This window comes from Lepidochelys kempii, chromosome 1 (genome assembly GCF_965140265.1).
Source record: "Lepidochelys kempii isolate rLepKem1 chromosome 1, rLepKem1.hap2, whole genome shotgun sequence".
NCBI lineage: Eukaryota > Metazoa > Chordata > Testudines > Cheloniidae > Lepidochelys > Lepidochelys kempii.
In genome coordinates, this window is record NC_133256.1 from 120,578,106 (window position 1) to 120,601,964 (window position 23,859).

Here is a 23,859-nt window from a genome sequence, read left to right on the forward strand (position 1 = left end):
ACGGGTAAATAGCACTCCCTATTCACTTTCTTCATGCCATTCATGACTTTACAGGCCTCTATTGTCTTTTTAATCTCTCTTTATATGGAAGCAGTTCCATACCCATAATCATTTTTGTTGCCCTTCTCTGTACCTTTTCCAATTCTAATATATCTTTTTTGAGATCGGGTGACCAGAACAGTACAGATATTCTAGGTGTGGGCTTATCATGGATTTATATAGTGACATTATGATATTTTTCTGTCTTATTACCCATCCCTTTCCTAATGGTTCCTAACATACCATTAGCCTTTTTGATTGGCACTGCACATGGAACAGATGTTTTCAGAGAAATACCCACCATGACTCTGAGATCTCTTCTTGTGTGGTAACCGCTAATTTAGACCCCCATCATTTTGTATGTAGAGTTGGGATTATTTTTTCCAATTTGTACTTATTAACAATTAATTTCATGTGCCATTTTCTTGCTCAGTCACCCACTTTAGTGGGACCCCTTTGTAACTCTTTGCATTCTGCTTTGGACTTAACTATCTTGAGTAATTTTGTATCATCTGCAAATTTTGCCATCTCACTGTTCACCCTGTTTTCCAAATCATGTATTAATGTGTTGAACTGTACAGGTCCCAGTACAGATCCTTGGGGAATCCTGTTATTTATCTCTCCGTTGTGAAAACTCACCATTTATTCCTACCCTTTGTTTCCTATCTTTTAACCAGTTATTGGTCCATGAGAGGACTTCCCCTCTTAGTCCATGACTGCTTAGTTTGTTGGAGAGCCTTTGGTGAGGGACCTTGTTAAAGGCTTTCTGAAAGTCCAAGTACACTATATCCATTGGATCACCCTTGTCCACATGCTTGTTGACTCCCTCAACAAGAATAGATTGGTGAGGCACGATTTGCCTTCACAAAAGTTGTGTTGACTCTTTCCCAACAAATCGTGTTAACTGACGTGTCTGATAATTCTATTCTTTAGTATAGTTTCATCCAGTTTGCCTGGTACTGACATTAGGTTTACCAACCTGTAATTGCCCTGTTCATCTCCAGAGCCTTTTTTTTAAAAAAAATCACCATTACATTAGCTATCCATTAGTCATGTGGTAGAGGCTGATTTAAGCGGTGATGGTTTATGGATATTAATGTTAAATTGTTCAGCCAAAGTTTATAGTTTGTCTTATTTCTCCATATAATCTGTTCATTGTTTTATATACTCTAGTCACCCTTTCTCATCATATTTCCAGGTGTTAGATTTTGGGTCTATGATTTAGCAAGAAGATGTGGGAAATTATGTGTGACCTCCTTCTCTTCTCCACCCCAAACTTTCCATTAACTATACATCTTAAAAATCATCATTTGTTCCTGCTGAGGTCAGCATTAATTTAAACCCAGAATAATCTCTCTGCCTCCACCTATTTCAGATATAACATAAATAAATTTATTTCTCTCTAATTTTACTTGCTTTTGTTCAAACACCACTTCTTAGGGTGCTCTGACATTGGAAACATAGAAGACATTTGAATCTGGAACTTCACTCTTAAAAAAGCAGGAGCATATCAGTAGATCTTTCATTAAGTGTGAAGGCTGTCATCAACCTGCTTAAATAAAACCAAATTCTAGAGGTCTACAGAGCTAATAGGAAGGTAGAGTCTGGATTTGAATAATTAACTTAATATACAAATTAATACACTTTAAATGAAGTCATTATTTGACCCTGACATCCTTCTTAAATCATGTTAATGGCATATATATGCTCATATATATATATATATATATATATATATATATATATATATATATATATATATATATATATATATATATAATCATGTTATATATCATATAAACTGACTGTCCGAATTTCAGCACTGAAGTCATCAGAAGTTAGCAGGAGTTCTGCCAGGGATGCATTTAGCTGTGCATGCTTCTGCCACCTTGGAAGCTCTGACTGTACTAGGAATAGGAGGTAAAATGATGCAGCAAATTGTTTAATGACTGTTCATTGTGTGAGTAACGATCTGAGAGCTATTTCACTGCAACAGCAAACCCCACCCACTGTGGCACTTCAAGTATCACTCCCAGAGTTGTGGTCAGAAGCTTCCTGTGGTTTCAGAAACTAAAAAACAAGCATCCACAAAAAAATGCCCCTGCTTCAAGAAGTTGATCACAAGTCTTTAAAATATCAATAGGTAAACAAATATCTTTCCAAATGAGAGTATGTTTCAAATTCCCCCTGCCCCTGCCCCGAAATAGTTACTCAGTTCAATTCCTTCCTGGCATCCAAAAAGCTTCAGGAACCTCAAAGACATTCAGAAGAGCGGTGGATTTGATAACTGGTAGCCAAGGAGGTGGGAACATAAGTGTGAGGTAGATAAGAAAAGTTTGGTGTAAATAGTTGTTGGTGTAAGGAAGCTAAACTGTCATAGTTTATGTTCTAGAATAGTTAGTAGAAACAAATTCAAGGCTGCATCTGTTGGAAACCAGCTAGCCTGATTTTATCAATAATTGCTATATGCTTTTCGAAGAGGCATAGAAGAACCCACAGGACAACCTTATGCAAGAGTGTAAAGTTACTATAATTTCCTTACTGATAATTATTCTTTTTAACATTTATAGTAGCATGCCACCAATGGACCTCATTGTGTTCAATGATATTTGAAGACATTTGCTGCCCTGGAGATTACAGTCTAAGTCTACAAAAAGAAAAGGAGTACTTGTGGCACCTTAGAGACTAACCAATTTATTTGAGCATGAGCTACAGCTCACTTCATCGGATGCATGAAGTGAGCTGTAGCTCACGAAAGCTCATGCTCAAATAAATTGGTTAGTCTCGAAGGTGCCACAAGTACTCCTTTTCTTTTTGCGAATACAGACTAACACGGCTGTTACTCTGAAACCAGTCTAAGTCTGGTGACACATGAAGGTTTGGGGGGGATGACGGGTTGATGAAGTCATATATATGTACGTTTTTGTACCTATTTGGAGATTTATTTATTCACACCACCTTTCCCAACTGCTCCTCAACCCAGCCATAATTAATTGGCTATTTTCTTAAAGAAGTCCTGGCAGAGAAGAGATCTGAAGGATGGGAGAGTTTAATGGCCTTTGGGGCGGGAGAGGGCAGCAAAGAGAAAAAGCACTGAGATGTTTGTATGAGAAGCTCATAAAAAGATCAGCTATTATTTTATTCAATGCTTACAGATTGTATTAAACACTTTCCATGTAAAGACTAAATGGACATAAACTAAACAGTCTTCAATTGCTATTATGTATAGAGAAAAGTAATGTAATAAAGGTTGCAGAATGAAGGGAGTCAGCTGAAAACGGTGCTCTCAGCCTTGACTAGGAAACTGAAATGGGGCCCCTCATAGAATCATAGAATCATAGAATATCAGGGTTGGAAGGGACCCCAGAAGGTCATCTAGTCCAACCCCCTGCTCAAAGCACGACCAATTCCCAGTTAAATCATCCCAGCCAGGGCTTTGTCAAGCCTGACCTTAAAAACCTCTAAGGAAGGAGATTCTACCACCTCCCTAGGTAACGCATTCCAGTGTTTCACCACCCTCTTAGTGAAAAAGTTTTTCCTAATATCCAATCTAAACCTCCCCCACTGCAACTTGAGACCATTACTCCTCGTTCTGTCATCTGCTACCATTGAGAACAGTCTAGAGCCATCCTCTTTGGAACCCCCTTTCAGGTAGTTGAAAGCAGCTATCAAATCCCCCCTCATTCTTCTCTTCCGCAGACTAAACAATCCCAGTTCCCTCAGCCTCTCCTCATAACTCATGTGTTCCAGACCCCTAATCATTTTTGTTGCCCTTCGCTGGACTCTCTCCAATTTATCCACATCCTTCTTGAAGTGTGGGGCCCAAAACTGGACACAGTACTCCAGATGAGGCCTCACCAATGTCGAATAGAGGGGAACGATCACATCCCTCGATCTGCTCGCTATGCCCCTACTTATACATCCCAAAATGCCATTGGCCTTCTTGGCAACAAGGGCACACTGCTGACTCATATCCAGCTTCTCGTCCACTGTCACCCCTAGGTCCTTTTCTGCAGAACTGCTGCCTAGCCATTCGGTCCCTAGTCTGTAGCTGTGCATTGGGTTCTTCCGTCCTAAGTGCAGGACCCTGCACTTATCCTTATTGAACCTCATCAGATTCCTTTTGGCCCAATCTTCCAATTGGTCTAGGTCCTTCTGTATCCTATCCCTCCCCTCCAGCGTATCTACCACTCCTCCCAGTTTAGTATCATCCGCAAATTTGCTGAGAGTGCAATCCACACCATCCTCCAGATCATTTATGAAGATATTGAATAAAACCGGCCCCAGGACCGACCCTTGGGGCACTCCACTTGATACCGGCTGCCAACTAGACATGGAGCCACCGATCACTACCCGTTGAGCCCGACAATCTAGCCAGCTTTCTACCCACCTTATAGTGCATTCATCCAGCCCATACTTCCTTAACTTGGTGACAAGAATACTATGGGAGACCGTGTCAAAAGCTTTGCTAAAGTCAAGAAACAATACATCCACTGCTTTCCCTTCATCCACAGAACCAGTAATCTCATCATAAAAGGCGATTAGATTAGTCAGGCATGACCTTCCCTTGGTGAATCCATGCTGGCTGTTCCTGATCACTTTCCTCTCATGCAAGTGCTTCAGGATTGATTCTTTGAGGACCTGCTCCATGATTTTTCCAGGAACTGAGGTGAGGCTGACTGGCCTGTAGTTCCCAGGATCTTCCTTCTTCCCTTTTTTAAAGATTGGCACTACATTAGCCTTTTTCCAGTCATCCGGGACTTCCCCGGTTCGCCACGAGTTTTCAAAGATAATGGCCAGTGGCTCTGCAATCACAGCCGCCAATTCCTTCAGCACTCTCGGATGCAACTCGTCCGGCCCCATGGACTTGTGCATGTCCAGCTTTTCTAAATAGTCCCTAACCGCCTCTATCTCCACAGAGGGCTGGCCATCTCTTCCGCATTTTGTGATGCCCAGCGCAGCAGTCTGAGAGCTGACCTTGTTAGTGAAGACAGAGGCAAAAAAAGCATTGAGTACATTAGCTTTTTCCACATCCTCTGTCACTAGGTTGCCTCCCTCATTCAGTAAGGGGCCCACACATTCCTTGGCTTTCTTCTTGTTGCCAACATACCTGAAGAAACCCTTCTTGTTACTCTTGACATCTCTGGCTAGCTGCAGCTCCAGGTGCGATTTGGCCCTCCTGATAACATTCCTACATGCCCGAGCAATATTTTTATACTCTTCCCTGGTCATATGTCCAACCTTCCACTTCTTGTAAGCTTCTTTTTTATGTTTAAGATCCGCTAGGATTTCACCATTAAGCCAAGTTGGTCGCCTGCCATATTTACTATTCTTTCGACTCATCGGGATGGTTTGTCCCTGTAACCTCAACAGGGATTCCTTGAAATACAGCCAGCTCTCCTGGACTCCTTTCCCCTTCAAGTTAGTCCCCCAGGGGATCCTGGCCATCCGTTCCCTGAGGGAGTCGAAGTATGCTTTCCTGAAGTCCAGGGTCCGTATCCTGCTGCTTACCTTTGTTCCCTGCGTCAGGATCCTGAACTCAACCAACTCATGGTCACTGCCTCCAGATAAAGTATCCCACCACCACCCCAGCAGCTGGACAATGGAAGAGAGATGCCACAAAAGCTCAAGATCATTTGTTTGGTTTTTAAGAACATTGAAGGGACCTATCACTTGTCCCTTCCTTCCTCCTTGTTTCTCACAAAGTTTACTCCTGTCCTAGAGTCCCAGTAACTCTCTCCAGACCAGCAGGAGGAGAGCAGTATTCAGGATATACAAAAGCATTCCATGGTTGGGGAGATTACTTGCTTGAGGTCCCCACTACTGGGTAGCCATTGCCAAAGCATGGATATGGTTTCCTTTCCCCATCCTTTCCACACCAGGCCAAATCAAGTCAGTGTTGTGCATGGTTTAGGAAGTCTAAAGGGAGTATGTATCCTTAACGTCAGCATAAACTGGGTTAAGGATTTGGCTCAGTTATGATAAAAATCTCCTTTAATCTATACTACAGGTCTGAATTGCCTACTGTGCAGAATGAAACTCACAATAATATCAGTAATTAGAATACTTTGCAACTTGTATCGCTCTTTCCATCTGAGGTTTTCAAAGCACTCTATGTAGACATACAACTATTAATGAATTAGAGCCTCAACACAGCTGTGAAGTAGGACCGCAGGAGTATTCTGCACAGAATAGTTAAGTGCCAGAAATGAACCAGAAGTTAGAGATTTTAACCACTAGACTATGCTCACTTCCAGTGGGAGATCAACACATAAAATGAATGCAGATAAGAAACACAATGGGTGAAATTCCCTGTGAACAGAAGGCCAGGACAAAGACTATGCGCCACTTAAGCCCATAAAGCTAGACCTTGTCTTCGCGCTTTTGTCACACAGCCAAGACAGAGGTGAATGCCACCCAGTGTGATTCAGGCTGAATAGCTGGGGCATCCTGAGTGATGCAGCATCAGAACTACCAGTAATGTTTACATTTCCTCTCCCCCTCCATGATCCACATTGCAGACAACTCACACAGCCAGTCAGAGGCAAGTTTCTGGACTTCATCACCTTAGCATAACTCTTTCAGCCATCTGTATAGTGACTAAGTGTTTATCCATGCCTTAAGACAGCTTTACAGTGTTAAATCACGCACCATCCCCTCTGTGCACAGATTACAGTAACTCCTCACTTAACATCATCCTGGTTAACGTTGTTACGTTGCTGATCAATTAGGGAACATGCTCATTTAAAGTTGCGCAATGCTCCCTTATAACATTGTTTGGCAGCTGCCTGCTTTCTTCACTGCTTGCAGGAAGAGCAGCCCTTTGGAGCTAGCTGGTGGGGGCTTGGAACCAGGGTGGACCGGCAGCCCCACATCAGCTCATCTCTACCCTAAGTCCCCTGTATGGCAGCCAGCCAGCAGGCTATCAATTTGCCGGGCAATTCAGCTGTCCCTCCCGCCACTGCCCTGTGCTGCTCCTGCCCTCTGCCTTGGAGCTGCTCCCCAAGCCTCCCGCTTGCTGTGCGCGGGATGTGTGTATGCTAATGTCAGGATGTCCCCCTCCCCCTACTCCTTTACCCCACCTCCACAGAGTGGCGGGCGGGGCGGGACACAACAGGGCTCAGGATGGAGGGAGCTTGCTGGCAGCAGCTGCTGTCGCAATTTGCTGATCTACTTTAAAAGGCAGTGTACTTAGAGTGGGGTCAGCATACTTAAAGGAGCAATGTGCGTCTCTCTCTCTCTCTCACACACACACACAGTGTGTCTCTCCCTCTCCCTCTCTCTCACAAACGCACACACACACACACACACACACACATATACGGTGTGTGTCTCTGTCTCTCTCTGCCATGCTGACTCCCCCCCATCCATTCCTGCTGCCTTGTAGAGTGTGAGGCTACATTAACAACAATGGGTTAACCCTTGAGGACTCAGCCGAATGCTAGTTCACCATTTAGCAGTAAGCCATTCCCTGGGAAATATCCCACCCCCTTCCACCCTCTGACTTCACCACCTCAGCCAAGCTTCACAATCATCATTGCTGTGTACAGTATTAAATTATTTGTTTAAAACGTACACTGTGTATATATATGTGTGTGTGTGTATATAGTCTTTTGTTTGGCGAAAAAAAATGTCCCTGGAATCTAACACCCCACCCCCATTTACATTAATTCTTATGGGAAAATTGGATTTGCTTAACATTGTTTCACTTATTTTTCATTATCATATCCCTAGAGGGAGTTTTCCTCCCTGTGGTTGTGAGGAAACAATTTTCCCGGCTGTCCCTTAAAAACAAAATGAAACCCAGTCCACATGCTACAGAGTCCAAACTCACAACTTTCCCAGGGTTTGGCTTCACTGGTTGGGGGGAGACGAGGAAATCAGTTCTAAGGTTAATTAAAAAAGTTTAGTTCAAACCTTTTCCCCGACTTTCCTCCTAAAGTCCCTTTCACAGACTGTTCTACCAATACCTAAAACCTGTCCCCTCAGAGAGCCTCACCCATGACTTTTTAACCTATGTGGTGTAATGAGTGAGCCAGCAAAGTCCACTTGACCTTTTCCAAGCAGGATCAATAGCTGCAAAAATGGGGTGAGATGAGTTTCAAGCAAACACCGCCAGCCTAGTTTAACAAAGAATAGCAACTGGCCTTACAGAGTGGGGAGGCAGTTTTGAAACCTTGTGCCTGATACTTTCCACTTTGAAGGCTGCTGGCTGGTATAAGAGGTTCCTGCCACCATCTACACCACCTTGATGCAGGTGGCTGCCTTCCCATACTTGCATCTCTCATGGCTGGCAGCGGCAGATGCCATTCTGGAAGGTGTTTTTGGAAGGGCAAGGCAGCAGGCACACACTTTCCAAGGAACCTTCAATTGCTTTTCCCACTCCTTAGCAGCAGCATTAGCTCCCTGCAGAGACGGTAGCTATTTGACAGCGTTCCTCAACTTCTGGTTGTGTTCTTTCTTCTTGGGCATACCCTGTGGCTCCTCCTCTCCCTGCTCAGTCAACCAGAAATAGAAAGTTGGGAATCTCTTGTACCCTGACTGCGCCCTATTTCAAGTGATGGCTCTCTCAGGACTTCCTGAACTCCTGGGTCCCAAGCACCTGTGGGACTGCTGGGGTGGGATTCATCCCTTCTGGAGCCCACGCTGAATGTAGAATGTGAATCTATAGGTCTCAAAGATCACTAATCGCTCACTGCATCTGTGACTTGAAAATAGTTTGCTCTCAGTCCAGTGAAAATGGTACAGCTACACAAAAGAATCTGCCAAATTTTAACAAAGGACTAATGCTTAATTCTCAATGCTCCAAATGTGGATTTTTCTCTCAAGACTTTTCCTGACTTTGTGAAATCTTGCAGTTTGAATTGCCATGTATGTATTTTTGTTGCTGTAGAATATTTTTTGCTGGAATTTAACATCAATAGCAACATTATGAAAATTTTAATGAAGTACATAATACAGTTTGGCAAAACTGTCAGGTACTATTTATAGATTTATTAATAATAAATGGTTAATAAATATTACTCCCCCCCCAGAAACTAAGATGGGTTACACCTTGTCTTTAGTTACTTAATATTTGTGCAGCACTTTGAACAGGTAAAACACTATAAAACCACTAAGGATTACAGACGGTAACACAACAGCAGCTATTGCTGAAGTTTCTTACACACACTGGGTGAAATCTTTGTTCCATTGATGTCATCCTTCCATTCTAAAGGCTTTGGGGTTTTTTCAGTTGCTTTCAGTTTTGTCAAACTTTCACTTTTTGGACAGAAATATTCCATGTCCGGTCAATGCCCAAGATGTATTCTTATTTATCAAAAGTTTGACTAAAAATAATTCAGTGGGCTTTTGAGTACAAAGGTAGTAAAACAAAACAACCCTCCACACGCTTGCTCTCATAATATTTTTTCGAACTTTATTTTTAATAATTCCTGTGCCTCAGCACAACCAGGGAGATGTTTGAGTTGGGGACAGTCCCTAGGTCAGACGTGTTTTGTTGGTCCCATTAAAATCCAATTGAATGGACTTTGTTCTAAAGGTTTAACAAAACCCTGTTCCATTCATGCACATAAAAGGCCTATTTTTCCTCTCCCTTACGTCACTGTAAACCAGGAGTCACTCCATTGTAGTGAACTGTGTAAAACTGGTGTGTGTAAACGGATATTCAAGCCCTAACTTTTTACTAAAGATAAGAGTTCTTTAATAATGACCAACCAGTGTTCCACTAGCACTGTGAATGCATGCAATGCGTATGTGAGCTGAGTGGAATTTTTGCTTGCTGAAGGTGTGTGTCTGGAAGGAGACAGGACTTCAGATGCGTCCTGCTTCTTCCAGGTGATGTTTGAAGGTGAAGACCAAGTATAAATTTGTCGACCACATCTGGGTGTGGAACACTGGTGCATTCTGCACATTCCTGTCATCTTCTGTCTCTGCCCTATTTGCAACGCGTTTCCAGAAGCAAGTGTGTGTGTGTGTGTGTGTGTATCCCCACCAACTTCTCTACAGAATTGACAAAGATGGCTGCCATGCTGCTTTCTGTAGAAACACATTGTTCTGAGTTACAAGTGCATTTTTTGAGCACATCTTTTTTGGACCCTCATATTTTAGTGAAGAGTTAATATTTGAGGGGACCAGAACAATGCAGAACAATGTGGTGAAAATGTGTAATATTTCAAAGCCATTGCTCATCCATATTGCCCAGCCCTATTATGCACCAATTATATGTTGTAATTAATGGCATAAAGTACCCAGTAAATGATAAGGATTTTGTAACAGGTTATTATGACATCATCCAGTAAGCATTTTAAAATTTAAAATGTACTAGCTATGCAATGTTATGAATAACACATCTGAGAATAAATTATTGGGATATTTCAGTTTATTGTTTAGGGATAGAACTTTTATACAAATGCACAGAAGAAGGTGCACAGCACCTAACACTGCATGTGGGGGTCAGGGATGGTTACAGTCCCTGTGTACTGGGGCTTCTTCCTTCCTTGAACCCTTAGAGGTCCACAGAGCCCCCAAGGGAAGAGATGAGACAACGGTGCCTTCCACCACTCAAACATTAGGGATAGCAGACTGCACCATGCACTACCCTAAAAGACAGAGCAGTTTGTGCACTGCCTGCTAGGATAAGGAAGCTTGGTGAGGGATTATGACCTCCTAAGGTCCCTTCCAACCCTGATATTCTATGATTATGCCTGGCCCTGGGGCCGTGCAGCTCCACATAGCCCCAATGTAAGCCTGTGCCCTAAAGGCACAATCATATCCTTCAAAATTAAATTACATATAAATGTCAACTTTTCATTTAAAGAGACTTGGAGGATTTTAATTCCAGTCAACTTCATTGAGTGACTGGTGTTTTCCTCTGAAACTGAAGGAAAGCAAACATCAAGCAGCACTGATTTGACACAGAAACCATTAGTCGGAGGAACTGGAGAAGTTCTATGCACCGGGCATTCAGGGCTCTACCCTGCAAGCTGCTGAGCGCTGTGGCCCTAATAGTGCTTTGCGGGCTCAGGGAGAGCATGCTCAGCACCTTATAGGATCCAGGCCTCAAGCGGTTATTTTAAGACCAGCACAAGAAGTCAGTTTCTAATATGAAATTCTCTTGCAGTTTCACTAAGTGGTGCCCAAGTTCTAATACCATACATGGATCAGAGTCCAATATGTCTTTCCTTAAAAATATAGACATGTAGGGGTCTTGTCGTCTCTTTTTTTATTTTATGTAACTGTTACTTTAGAGGAGAGGTAGCACGTGCCACTGGATATGGCATTGTGCTTGAAGTGCAGGGAGCTAAGGTCCAGTCCCAGCTCTGCCCCTGATCCCTCTTGTTTGATAATGGATGACCCTGTGCCTCAATTTCCCTATCTGTAGACTTGGCAGAATTTGATTTTTTTAAATAAGTTTGACAACGGTCAGTTTATTTTGAAGCATTTATTTTCCAATTTTTAATTGATTTAAAATTTCACAGTTGTGAGAAATTATGGGTGGAGTGTCACAAAACATGTGTGGGCAGGTGGAGGGAAGAAAGTAATTAATGACCGTAGCTGTTGCTATTCAAAAAGTTAAAGTTTGATAACTGTTAAAAACACAACTTGTCAACATCATATCAAAATGTACAAAGTAAATATCCTTAAATCAACCTCTAATAAGTTCTCAAGCAGTATTTTTCTTACTATATGTAAATTTCAATGGGCATATTTGTCAGTTTGTGTGTGTACAGGGAATTAACATCTACTGATAAAAACCTAATCCTTCCAAGCCTACCTAGCTCTAAAATGGAAATAATGATACCTACCATCCTTTGAGCTCTATAGATGAAAAGTGTTCTAAATAAAAAGACAGATGGGGAACTGAAATAAGTAGATCAGGTATATTACAACATTTGGAGTAAGGTGCTGTCCTGTGAACACATCAAAGAAATTTCATTTGTGGAAGTATTTGCTTGACATAGAGAACAAAACATGTGGAAGCGTGGCCACTTTGATTGTTATCCCTCCCTGTTATTTTGAATGACTTTTAAAAAGGAAGCCAGAGAGAGAAGTACTGGACTGGAGCCTGGATACAGCTACTGCCAAGACTGATGTCCTAGCAGCCAACCTCAGCATGCATTAATTTCTCCTCTAGAATAGCTATTTGGCTAGATCCGCTCCTGCTGGTGCAGCAGATTGAAGTTGTAACCCAGAAGGATTTGCCCTTGGAGAAAGGCGGGCAGTGTTTGCATCTCTCTCCTTCTCTGAGGTAGCCACTGGGCTCGGGAGAGATCTAGTTCTAGGCTGCATGGAAGGAGAGGCAAGACAAAGGTTAATTGAGTCAGCAAGCCTGGACTGTGCCAGACAGCTCTGGGTCCCTTTTACGTTGGGAGTGTGGCAGGCAACTTTCCCACTACAGCTCCTTCCGCCTCGTAGACTTTAGGTCACTGGGACCAATACGTTTGGGTTAAACATATGGAATTTGCCAAAACATAGGACTGACTACAGTTCACTCTCTGTAGATATTACAGTTATAATTACAGACCCAGAGAGAGAGGTTTATTAGAAACAGAGTGAATATATGGGTCTGACTAATTATCAGGAGAACACATTTTATTGCCTATGGGGATGTGGTATGCTCTGTTCCTGTGGATGCATGATTCTCCTTGGAGATAATAATGGTTCTACATGTGATGGTTATAGAATTACAATTGCAGAACAGGTGGGGAGGAAATGCTTTTGTTGAAACTCACTCAGTACAACATCTAGCTTGACCCAGAGCCTGCAGAGATTTTAGGGCTTCTAGAGTCTGGCATAGAAGCTATCTGGGATCTAACTGTGAAGAGATGAAAGAGAAAGAGGAAGGAGAGTTACCAAGAGAAAAAAGTCAATTTGTTGGAGGTCTGAGTCCAAAACTTGTGAGTATGGGAAAGCTGGGGTCCTTCTTATACAGGCCCCACTCCCACAAAGTACATACATGCTTAATGTTCAAAATGTGCTTAAACATTTTGCTGGATTGGGTTGATAGCTGTAGACATACTCTCGAAGCCTGTTTCCCTTCCCCTCTATTTTATTTTCTGGGTTTTGAGGGTTTTTTTAAACTTCCTTGCCTCAGGGCAGGTGACTCGAACCTCACCTATTGCTCTTACCACATCTTAGAAGCAGCATTTCCTGTCTGTGATTGGGAAATGGTGTATCATTTCTATCAAGCTGGATATTCTCTCTTGCTTTACTGCTGTTGCTACCTTTCCATCTCTATTCTGTGTACGGCCCTACCAAATTTATGGTCCATTTTGGTCAATTTAATGGGCATAGGATTTTAAAAATCATAAATTTCATGATTTCCGCTATTTAAATCTGAAATTTCACAGTGTTGTAATCGTAGGGGTCCTGAGCCAAAAAGGAGTTGTGGGGGGGGGTCCCAAGGTCATTGTAGGGGGGGTTGTGGTACTGCTACCCTTACTTCTGCGCTGCTGCTGGAGAGTGGTGATGGCTGGCTGGGAGCCCAGCTCTGAAGGCAGCGCTGCTGCCAGCAGCAGCACAGAAGTAAGGACGGCATGGTAGGGTATTGCCACCCTGACTTCTGCGCTGCTGCCTGTTGAGGTGGACCCGCGTCAGCAGCCACCGCTCTTTGGCCACCTAGTTCTGCAGGCAGCAGCACAGAAGTAAGGGCGGCATGGTGTTGTATTGCCACCCTTACGTCTGCGCTGCTGCTGGCAGGGTGCTGCCATCAGAGCTGGGTGCCCGGCCAACAGCTGGTGCTCTCCAGCTGCCCTGATCTGAAGTCAGTGCAGGAGTAAGGGTGGCAATACCACAACACCCCTAAAATAACCTTGTGAGCCCCTGCAACTCCCTTTTGGGTCAGGACCCCCATTTGAGAAACTCTAGTCTCCCCTGTGAAATCTGTATGGTATAGGGTAAAAGCACACAAAAGACCAGATTTCACGGGGGGAGACCAGATTTCATGGTCTGTGACATGTTTTTCATGACCATGAATTTGGTAGGGCCCTAATGATGAGTCCCCTCTGTTTTCCATCTTCCTTTCTTCCCCTTGCACACCTGTTCCTCTTCTCCCCCACATTGCCATTCTCCTCATTCTACCCTGTCTCAGTCCCCTCACAGTACCAATGCAGTGGATGTATCAGAGAGTGTTAAACTTCTTTTACCCTAACCCCCTTGACCTCTCCACCTGCAAAAAGCTGTTGCAGGAACTCATCTTTAGAACTTCCAGGCAGTGGTACATGGGCTGGTGGTGTGATTGTCTCCCCAAAAACTATTGTCAGACAGTCAGATACATGGACCACCCTGGTAATGCACTAGTGTATTGTATTGAAGGGGGCTGGCTGAACAAAAGGCCATGTGTATGACTGACAGGGGATGCTGTGAAGGCTAAAACTATAACAGGGTTAAAAAAAGAACTAGATAAATTCATGGAAGATAGGCCCATCAATGGAAGACCCCATATAGAGTATGTTCTGTCAGCACGCAGATACCACAGTGAAGGGCCTGCATAGTGCTGAGTAAAATGAAGAGTTTGTTTCTTTTTTCTTCTCACAGATTGACCATTTCTGCTGAATGCCCAATGCAGCTTGAAGACTTCCCCATGGACGCACATGCTTGCCCGCTAAAATTTGGAAGCTGTAAGTTCTGGTCACAATTAAGAACTATGAATACAGTTTTGATTTGGCTTGTCATTTTCAGCCAGGACAGTTTGTGTACATCTTTCAGTAGATATGACTGATCTGATCCTACCCAGTCTGCCCCCCCAAGCTCTAAATCTCCAATAGATGGCAAACTCTGTGTAGCACTGCTACTGTCTAGATCATGTATCCCTCTTGGTAACCTGTGTGTCACAAGGATGACAGGTAGTGGGGATATTTTAACAATACCTATTCAATACTAGATGCAACCAAGTAACTTTTTTAATAATTGAGGTTTTTACATGTATGGAAAAGTAGAACTTTCCCTAGTGTCAACTGTGCTCTTACAGGGTTTACATATGTACTATTTTGTCATGTTCTATTGACTACAAATATATAGTACAGATATCTAGAGGTTAGCAAAAGAGGAAAATCTGCCCATCTTGTCTTTGATAAATCTAGTCCTATATCTTGTTGCATTAAACTGCGTACATACACAGACACACATTATATATACATGCACGCTACTGTTTGTATATACAAACACACGCATTATCCTCTAAATTGTATGTTGAAGTGCTGATTTTTCTTGATACCCTGAATCTGTAATCCACCATAATGCTGTCCTGCCAGCAGCTTACTTTAAAAATAACCTTAGGGGATTGTATGGCTATATTTAAATACAAAGCCCTTAATTAAAGTACAGACTAGGCTACTAGAATAGACCTCTTTTATTTCAGTAATCGAAACGTAGATTCCAGGTGCAACAGAAGTCTCCCAAGGCTTTTGAAGTTACCAGTCAAGGTTTTTAACAAGTCCTTGGAACAAGTTAATGCCCCCACACCACACTCGCCCCCCCTTATCTTTTTTTTTAAAAACATCGTATCAATGTAGATTCTCTAATCCTACCAAGATTAATCTTGCTTTTATCTGCTGTATGTGTGCTGGTTTAATATTGGTTATACATTGTCTTCTTGTGATCATGTTGATAACAGTAAAAGCACGAAATGCAGTAATAATTACCAAACTCAGTCACTTGATTTCCCTTCCCTTGAAGGGCAAAAAAGACTCAGTTTCATCTGTTTCAGAGTAACAACCGTGTTAGTCTGTATTTGCAAAAAGAAAAGGAGTACTTGTGGCACCTTAGAGACTAACCAATTTATTTGAGCATAAGCTTTCGTGAGCTACAGCTCACTTGTAGACCCAAATGTTTCTTACAGGGTCACTATAGGTTCAAATGCATCAGTTGAGTGCAATGATGTTAACCTATGACAATATAATTTGAAGTTCTGTCACTCACTTGAATGACAAGATCCTAACTTAAAGGTTTAAGAGCAGACTATAGATTTCACTCCAAACTCATAAAATGTGATATGTGAATTCACATGAAAATATGATTTGTGTGAGAGAAGCTGATTACATGCTGCAATACAAATTTGGAAAAAATTCCACCCTTTAAATTATCCCCAATATCATGGTATCTGAGCATCCCACAATCTTTCAGCATCAGAGTGCTTAAGCCCCTTCGTGGATGAGGGCTCACCAACTTAGTTAACTGCAAGAGAGTCAAAAATACCAAAGTACAAGTAATAGCGTTCTGTATGTGAATACTCGTAGCCTCCTTGGGCCATATCTCCATATTAAAAGTAAGGATTTATGAACCACATGGTAGCAATCTCTCTTTTTTTTTTAAAGGAGGCTGAGGATAAACCTGGGAATGCAGACTCTAGAGGCCAAGTCCTGTGCTGGTGTAAACAGATGCAGCTCCATTTAAATCAGTGGAACCACACCAGTTGATACTAGCAAGGAATTTGGCCCTATCTGTGCACTCTTATATTAAAACTGTTATATTACGGGAAAGAGCTAATCTCTTCCATGGGCGAGTTCAAAGTACGCCTTCTATTATATGCCTGGTACTGACCCCTCACTCCCTAAATTTGCCAAAGCAAAACTGATCCACACTGAAGTTTCACAGGCCTGATCTTAACCCAGAGTAAAAAAAAAAAAAAATGTAATGTAGGTAAATCAAGCAAGGCCCCAAAGCTAGAAACTGTATTTGCACCTTGTTCACTGATTGGCCTTGGTAGTACTTTGCAAGAAGAGTTCAGTTAGGGCTCCCAACACCCATATGGAGACAGGTAAATACCTAGGATAGCTGAGGCAGAGAGAAGTTAATTGACTTTCTTCAAGGTCACACAGCAAACAAGTGTCAGAATGCAGATTAGAACCCACTGCTTTGGTCAGACAGACAGATGTCTAATCCACAGACCACAGGACCCCCTGCCCAGACAACTGACTTAACTGCTACAGTCTCATGGTGTTAATCATGGTGTTAATTATATCCTTTTAAATTTGGTCACAGGATTGCCCTGAAAGATGAAGTAGTTAATGTTTGTGAGTTAATGTTGGCCAGTGATTTGACAGTATGAAATGCTGCATTATGGAGTGATGGGAGTCTAGTTAATGTTGTGTGATTATCTGGTTAAACCAGTTTTCTGTTTGTGCCATCTCCATAGTTGAGCACGCAATTGCACTCCCATACCAATTAACTTCCTCCACCAAGCTACACTAGGCAACCTGAACATTTGCCTGGTGAAATTGGTCTACACACTTATGTCCAAAAACATGAGACTGTCCCTGCTCCAATAATTTTCTACACAGAGAGTGGGTGGGGAGGAAAACGGAGGCAAAGAGACTTCCTAAGGGTCACATGGTATGTTAGTAGCAGAGACAGGATTAGAAACCAGATCTCTTGCCTCCTGGGCTATACTTCCTCTGCAGACTAACTTGAAACACCAACTAGCACCCAAAATAGGAAGGCAATCCAAACTAGTGGACGTTGCTGAACAGTAAGGCCTGAGTGACTTGTGCAAAATCAATGAGTGGTAGAACTAGGAAAATAACTCAGATCTCCTGCCTCCCACTCCCATGCTTTAACCTTAAAACTCTGCTTGCTCTATCCTTTAGCTTAACTGTGAGAATCTTCCCGAACGTGGAGTCACTGTCAATAAGGCATGACACTGTTACATCTGATCACATCATGCAGGATGTGCCAAGATGTTGCCATGTACTGAATCATGATTGGAAAACAGCCAGGCCACTGAAACAGAATAACAAACGTTTTATAAACTAGTGTTCTACCCTGTGGGTCTCCGAGTGGTAGATGTGGCAAAGCAGAGCAATAGAATCCGGATTTCACTCCATTGTATCGTAAGTGGCTGAACAACAACATGTTTGCAGCAGAACCCCACACAACCAAGATAAACTTAATATTTGCTGTAATTTCCTAAGAACTTATTAATACTCACTTAGGGCCAGATTCTGCCAGCCTTGCTGACATTCAGTGGTAACTTACTACATGAGTAGATCTATTGAAATCAATAACTACTCGTAAAGTAAGATACTATTCACTGTGAATAAAGACAGCAGAATCAGGCCCTGAGGAAATAAGTGCTCAGTATTTGTATTTTAGATGAGTTTTACCTATTTTATAGAAAATAAATGAAACGTGACATTTTCTGCATGTACATACTGTACTCAGCTAGCACTAACAATGCAGTTAACATAGCAGCCCAATACGGTGATTTCAAATTCACAGCTTGACTACAACACTCACGGCAGCCTTTGAGTCAGCAGCTCACTGAAATTACTGTGCATCTTGCTTTCACAGATACTAATCTACCTGGAAACTCCCAAGATATTTTACATTTTTAAAATGTCATCTCAAAATAGCCCTACTGTCCAGTCTTTTTACCAACAATGCTTATATTGGCATTAACATGACAGGTATAGCTGAACCACAGAAACTGAAGTAATAGATTCTGGTCCCTTCCCCATGAGAGACAATTGAAAAAATGGTCACCATCAAGCATGGTGTAAAATCAGTTCTCAAATTCATTCCACATCAAATCAGCCAACACTACACCCAAAAATAAAAGTTATGCTATAAGTACTAACTGCAGTGAGCAAAAAAAAGAGGTGAAGGGAAGAAGGTGTTAAGATGTCGCTGTTCAGGGTAGCACACATTACACAGCATCAGCATGTCTGAAGGCTTTGGGAGCGATTCTCCCCTTATACACCACTGTAGTGACATACAGGAGCCATGAATGACCTGCAGTTCCCTGGGGCAGAATTCCCCCAGCATAGGCATTATGTTGGGCTGCCATAAACAACACTGTGCTGCCCCCTGCTGGAAGAGTTGGCCGAGGCTTAGGAGGAACCATGTCAGGTTAGCACTGAGCAGTAACAAGATTATGTGCAGCAGCCCAGCAGCAGCCCTTGGAGGGACCACACTGGCTCCAGAGCAGCACATAATCAGAAGAGCACAAGCTGGCTTAAAGCCACCTTTGCACTCTTCCATGGGTTGCACCTTCTGTGCTGTATTTCCTGGAGGCGCAGCAGAGATGCTCAGACTTCAGGTAGTTCAAGAAAGACTTCCAGGGGCCATGATATTGATCCATTTCATCTTGTGTCCTGATGACACTCACTCTTACATGGCTGCTTCTGTAAAAACTGCCAGGCTTTCCCTTCATACAGGAGGGAGTGATATTCCCTGGACCGGAGAATAATGTGATTGGCTAGCAAGAAGTTTCTTTTTCCCATTTTATTTCTCTCTTTAACTGTAGTTTGATCCCGCAATACACAACTCAACAATATGGCTCAGCATGCCACTTGTTTTTCTTAGCACATTATTCCTGATGGAGTAGGTTTCACTACAGGTCAAGACCACGACTGAGACTCAGGTTAGCCCTTATATCGGGGAGCTGAGGGTGGGGAGTAAGGAGCCCCCTTCCCTTGTACGGTTCCACAAGGGCCAGACAGCATAGCAGCCCTATGCTAGAGAGGGACTACTGTCTAATTACTCCCCCATGGACTCAGTACTGCAAGAGAGGCAGAGACTAGGTGGAGTCATTATGGTTCCACATTCCCTCCCCCTCATTACCTAGAGCTAGCCAGTAGAGGTGACCAGTTGTATGGTGGTTAGTATGCTGCACCTCAGAAGGGTGTCTCCATGTCCACACTACCTTGCTGTAGACAAACTCACTAGTGACAGCCCCCTTCACAGCTGGGCATGACATAGCAGGGTCTCCTCGTCTAATGCCCCCTGCTGACAGACACTGTGACTCAGCCCTCCAGCCAGGTCACTTGGGGGATGTCTACACAGAAACTAGACACCTGTGGCTGGCCCATGCCAGCCAACTCAGGCACATGGGGCTATTTCATTGCTCTGTAGACATCTGGGGTTGGGCTTGGGCCCAGGCTCTTGGACCCTGTGAGGTGGGAGTATCCCAGAGCTCAGGCCCAGTCTGAACCCAGAAGTCTGCATAGCAATGAAACAATCCTGCAGCCCAAGCCCCGCGAGCCTGAGTCAGCCTGGCATGGGCCAGCTGCTGGTTTTTCTTTGCTGTGCAGATATACCCTTGTAGTTCCACCCTACCCCCCAGACCAATAGAGTCCAACAGACAACATCAAGACCTTGCATCAGGTCTCTGGCCCCTGACTCTGGGACCAGTTGTCCTTACCCCCTTTCTTCAGGGTACCACACCACTCAGGATTCACCCTTATTTCAGGGCAGAGGCTCACAGCGTTCCCCCAGAGTCCTCCAACAAATCCCAAATTAAAAATATAAGTTTAAACCACTTCTGCCATGCACAGGCTCAAACTTTCATCCCTCTGTTCTGTTCCTCACTGGAATGACTCCCTGGAGCTCTGGGTCCTGCCCTTTTTTCAAGACTCATTGCCAGGGCTTGTTGCACCCCAGTAGCTTCCCAATCTTTCTCCTGCTCTTTTTGCCAGAGTTCTTTATTCAGGAGACAATCCCAGGGCAAATTCTGCCCTTTAGCTTCCTCTTCAACCCTGCCCATCTTGCTATTACCAAGAGAAGGACTGCAGACTTCTCTTCCTACACCCTCTTCTGCTTTGAGCTTCCTCTCTTTATAGAAACCACCCAGCTCCTCCGCCATCTGGAACTCATTTTTTAATTGGGCCCCATCTAAGTTTCCATATGCAACCAGGTGCCTTGGTTGAGCTCTCCCTCTGTTTCCAAACCACTGTACGGTATATACTCCATCACACTTACATACTGGGGTCCTTCAGGAGGCATGTGGCCTGGTTTTGCACAGCTTTCAATGCAGAGCTGTACCTAAATGGCCCAGTCCCTTTCTGTGACAGCAGATGTTCCTGAGTGACTTATGAGTACACGTGTACATTAGTATCTCTACATTAGCAGTACCAACTGGAACTTGTATATTTTAGTTTACGTACTAGCTCCAGATTCCAATATAGCCGATTGATTGTTTTCAAGTAGTCAACGGTATAGTCAACTAAGCATCAAAAAGCATGTTAGGCCTCCAAAATCATGAGATTTTAAAAAATAAAACACACCCAATATATATTATTTGCCTTCTGGTTTCTGAGCCCTTAGGATACACTCAGATCACATTTTCAAGCTTTTCTCCACGACCATGAGAGCTAGTTTCCTTTTTTTTTTCAAATGAAAATTGAGATTCTCTCCAAACCGTTTACCTCCAGAAGCTGAAGAAGCTTCAAGAAAAACACCAAATCTAGCAAGATGCACCAAAAAATCATGTGTTGGCAACACAGAATCAACATCAATCTCGCATATCTAAATATCTTATAATCTGAGGGCAGTAAATAGCTCCATTTCTTTTCAGAGTAAGAAAAAATTAATTCATATTCCCATTCCAACCTTGACTATGATGGCTTGCACATCACAATCTGATTTATAGCCATTTCTAGCTGTCTATTTTAAGGTTTTTTTTATAGTTCCAATCACTGTAGTATCTTACTGTTGCTTAGTAATGAAGCCTCATGAGGTCTGTCTGACACATTTTAAAATACCCTGTTCTGTCTCCTGTGGAAAGAGAAGGCTAGAATCTAAGAAAATTCTTTTTAGCTAGAAAATATTGCCTTTAGTATAGAGCCATATTTTTCTTTTAATTTTGGGAAGGACAAAAATTACGATCCTTTTAGTAGGCTTGAAATTAGAAAATGCCCATTTTGTAACCATGTGCTGCCCCCATTCTTGTTTCTCATGGACAAACACATGGCTAAGAATTTGCTCGCAAGATTAGTTTCAGCATCCTGTACAGCTTACATCACACCATCCAGAAAAGTCTCACGATGGACTTTTTCCACTTTTTAGTTGCTAGCCTCTCTCCTGCATGTCACTTAGCTATTCAAATCACCGTGCTCAATTTAAATTATTTATCCAGACCCTATGTTAGTTTAAAGGCCAAATGATCAATCTGAATTTAAATAATTTCAAACCCCTTGTGAATCCACAATTCCCACTAGAGTCAATGTGAAGATCCTGTTTTGTAAATCAGCATACTGTTTAAAAATATTCATTTTAGGCAATCATTCCATAGCTATGTGGATATAATTTTTTTCACACTAGTTAAATTACAGTTCTATTTTGAAAACTGACTGTATGAAACAATGCAGCTTCTCCCCAACAGACCTGCTCTGTCTGTATTCAGTACCACATCTGCTTAGTTTTTATACAAAACTGCGTTGTTACTACTTTTCTTTCTCCTTTTAGGACTTAGTGAAGTGTGAGCTGGATTGTATTCTGGCTCACATATGAGCAACAAAAATTTTAAGTAAAAGTTTCAATTGCAGAGCTAAATTTTGCCCTCCGTTGCACAGGCACTACCAAGTACAGATTCCTTATTTATAACCAGTGTTGATGCACAAACCAGGAAGAGCACAGTTTGATTCCTGGCCCCTAGGCTGAGTTTTCATCAGTTAGTAACAGCATCTTTTTAGATGCAAACAAATATATTTGGTACAGAAGTTTTCAAAAGACAATAAACCTGGAACTCAGCAATTCTATTTTAACAATCTCTTTTAAGTAAAGTCAGGAGACATGCATAAGCACACAAAAAACAGATCAATTAACTGGGGTGTCATTACCCTTTTTAAAGCACAAATTGACAAAGAAGATTAAGGTTCAGACGCTCTGTTAAATCTATCTCTTGGCTCTCTGATTAGCAGAACCCAGATTGGCCTTAACAAAATTCCTTAACACCATGTTTAACTTATGTCTAAGTGAAATTTATTTTTGGTCTGTGCAGTTCAAATTCCATATTCTAAAAACAAGTGAAGCCCAATTCCATAAGGCAAATATTTCAACCTTTAAAATTATATCCCCAAATCTTACCCCAAAAAAAGACATCAAAATTAAAATATTTTGGATTGCATGACAGATAAAATCCTTTATAATTAAAATAATCCCATCTGTGTAATCTGATAATTTATGATCATCTTTACTAATTAATGGGCCTGGGATCTCTACAGTAGGGATAGGGATTAGCAGCAGTTGCAAGATTAAGCACTCTAATGGTACCATGGTGTAATCTATATACCATAGTGCCAAACACAGTATGAGAATGTAGCTAGACAGACAAAACAAACAAAATAGAAGAGTGAATGTGGCTTTCTTTGGAACATCTTTCTTTATTTCTTCAACCAGTTATTAATGGTTTGAGAGTAATTTTTTTACTAAATTTAAGGCCAAATTTAGTCCAGATTTGTGGGATATTTTACACCACACTTTAGAATTTGGTAGCATCTAGCAATGCAGCAGCTACTGGATCCAATAGATCTTTAGCTTTCCATAAATTATGCAAAATTCTTCTTAAATTATTTTATATCTTATCACCTGGGTATAAAACATAACCGTCATGGGTGAGCTGTACAGGTAATTATTATTTTTAATTGAGTGTTGATTTAAGGTCAGATCCTGCAAATGATCCACATACACAAAACTCCCACTGACTTGCAGATTTGGCCTAAATCATCCTCATCTGGGTATTTTAAGTGCAGCGGCCATGAAACTCTAAAAGTTTGGACTTGAGTCTGTATTTTCCAAAAAGAACAGGAGTACTTGTGGCACCTCAGAGACTAACACATTTATCTGAGCATAAGCTTTCATGGGCTAAAACCCACTTCATCGGATGCAGTGAAAAATACAGTAGGAAGATAAATATACACAGAGCACATTAAAAATGGGTGTTGCCATACACACTATAACGAGAGTGATTTATTAAGGTGAGTTATTATCAGCAGGAGAAAAAAACCTTTTGTAGTGATAATCAGGATGGCCCATTTCCAACAGTTGACAAGGTGTGAGTATATGTATCTTCCTACTGTATTTTCCACTGCATACATCCAA

At 42.2% G+C, this 23,859-nt stretch overlaps 1 protein-coding gene across 1 annotated transcript in view; it reads left to right on the plus strand.

The window, feature by feature from the left end:
- Window positions 1–23,859, plus strand: part of GABRA5 (gamma-aminobutyric acid type A receptor subunit alpha5) — a 79,651-nt gene that overhangs the window by 26,623 nt on the left and 29,169 nt on the right. The window contains exon 5 of the mRNA XM_073353115.1: window positions 14,578–14,660. Within this exon, the coding sequence (XP_073209216.1) occupies window positions 14,578–14,660 (83 nt within the window). The remainder of the gene's footprint in view (window positions 1–14,577; window positions 14,661–23,859) is intronic.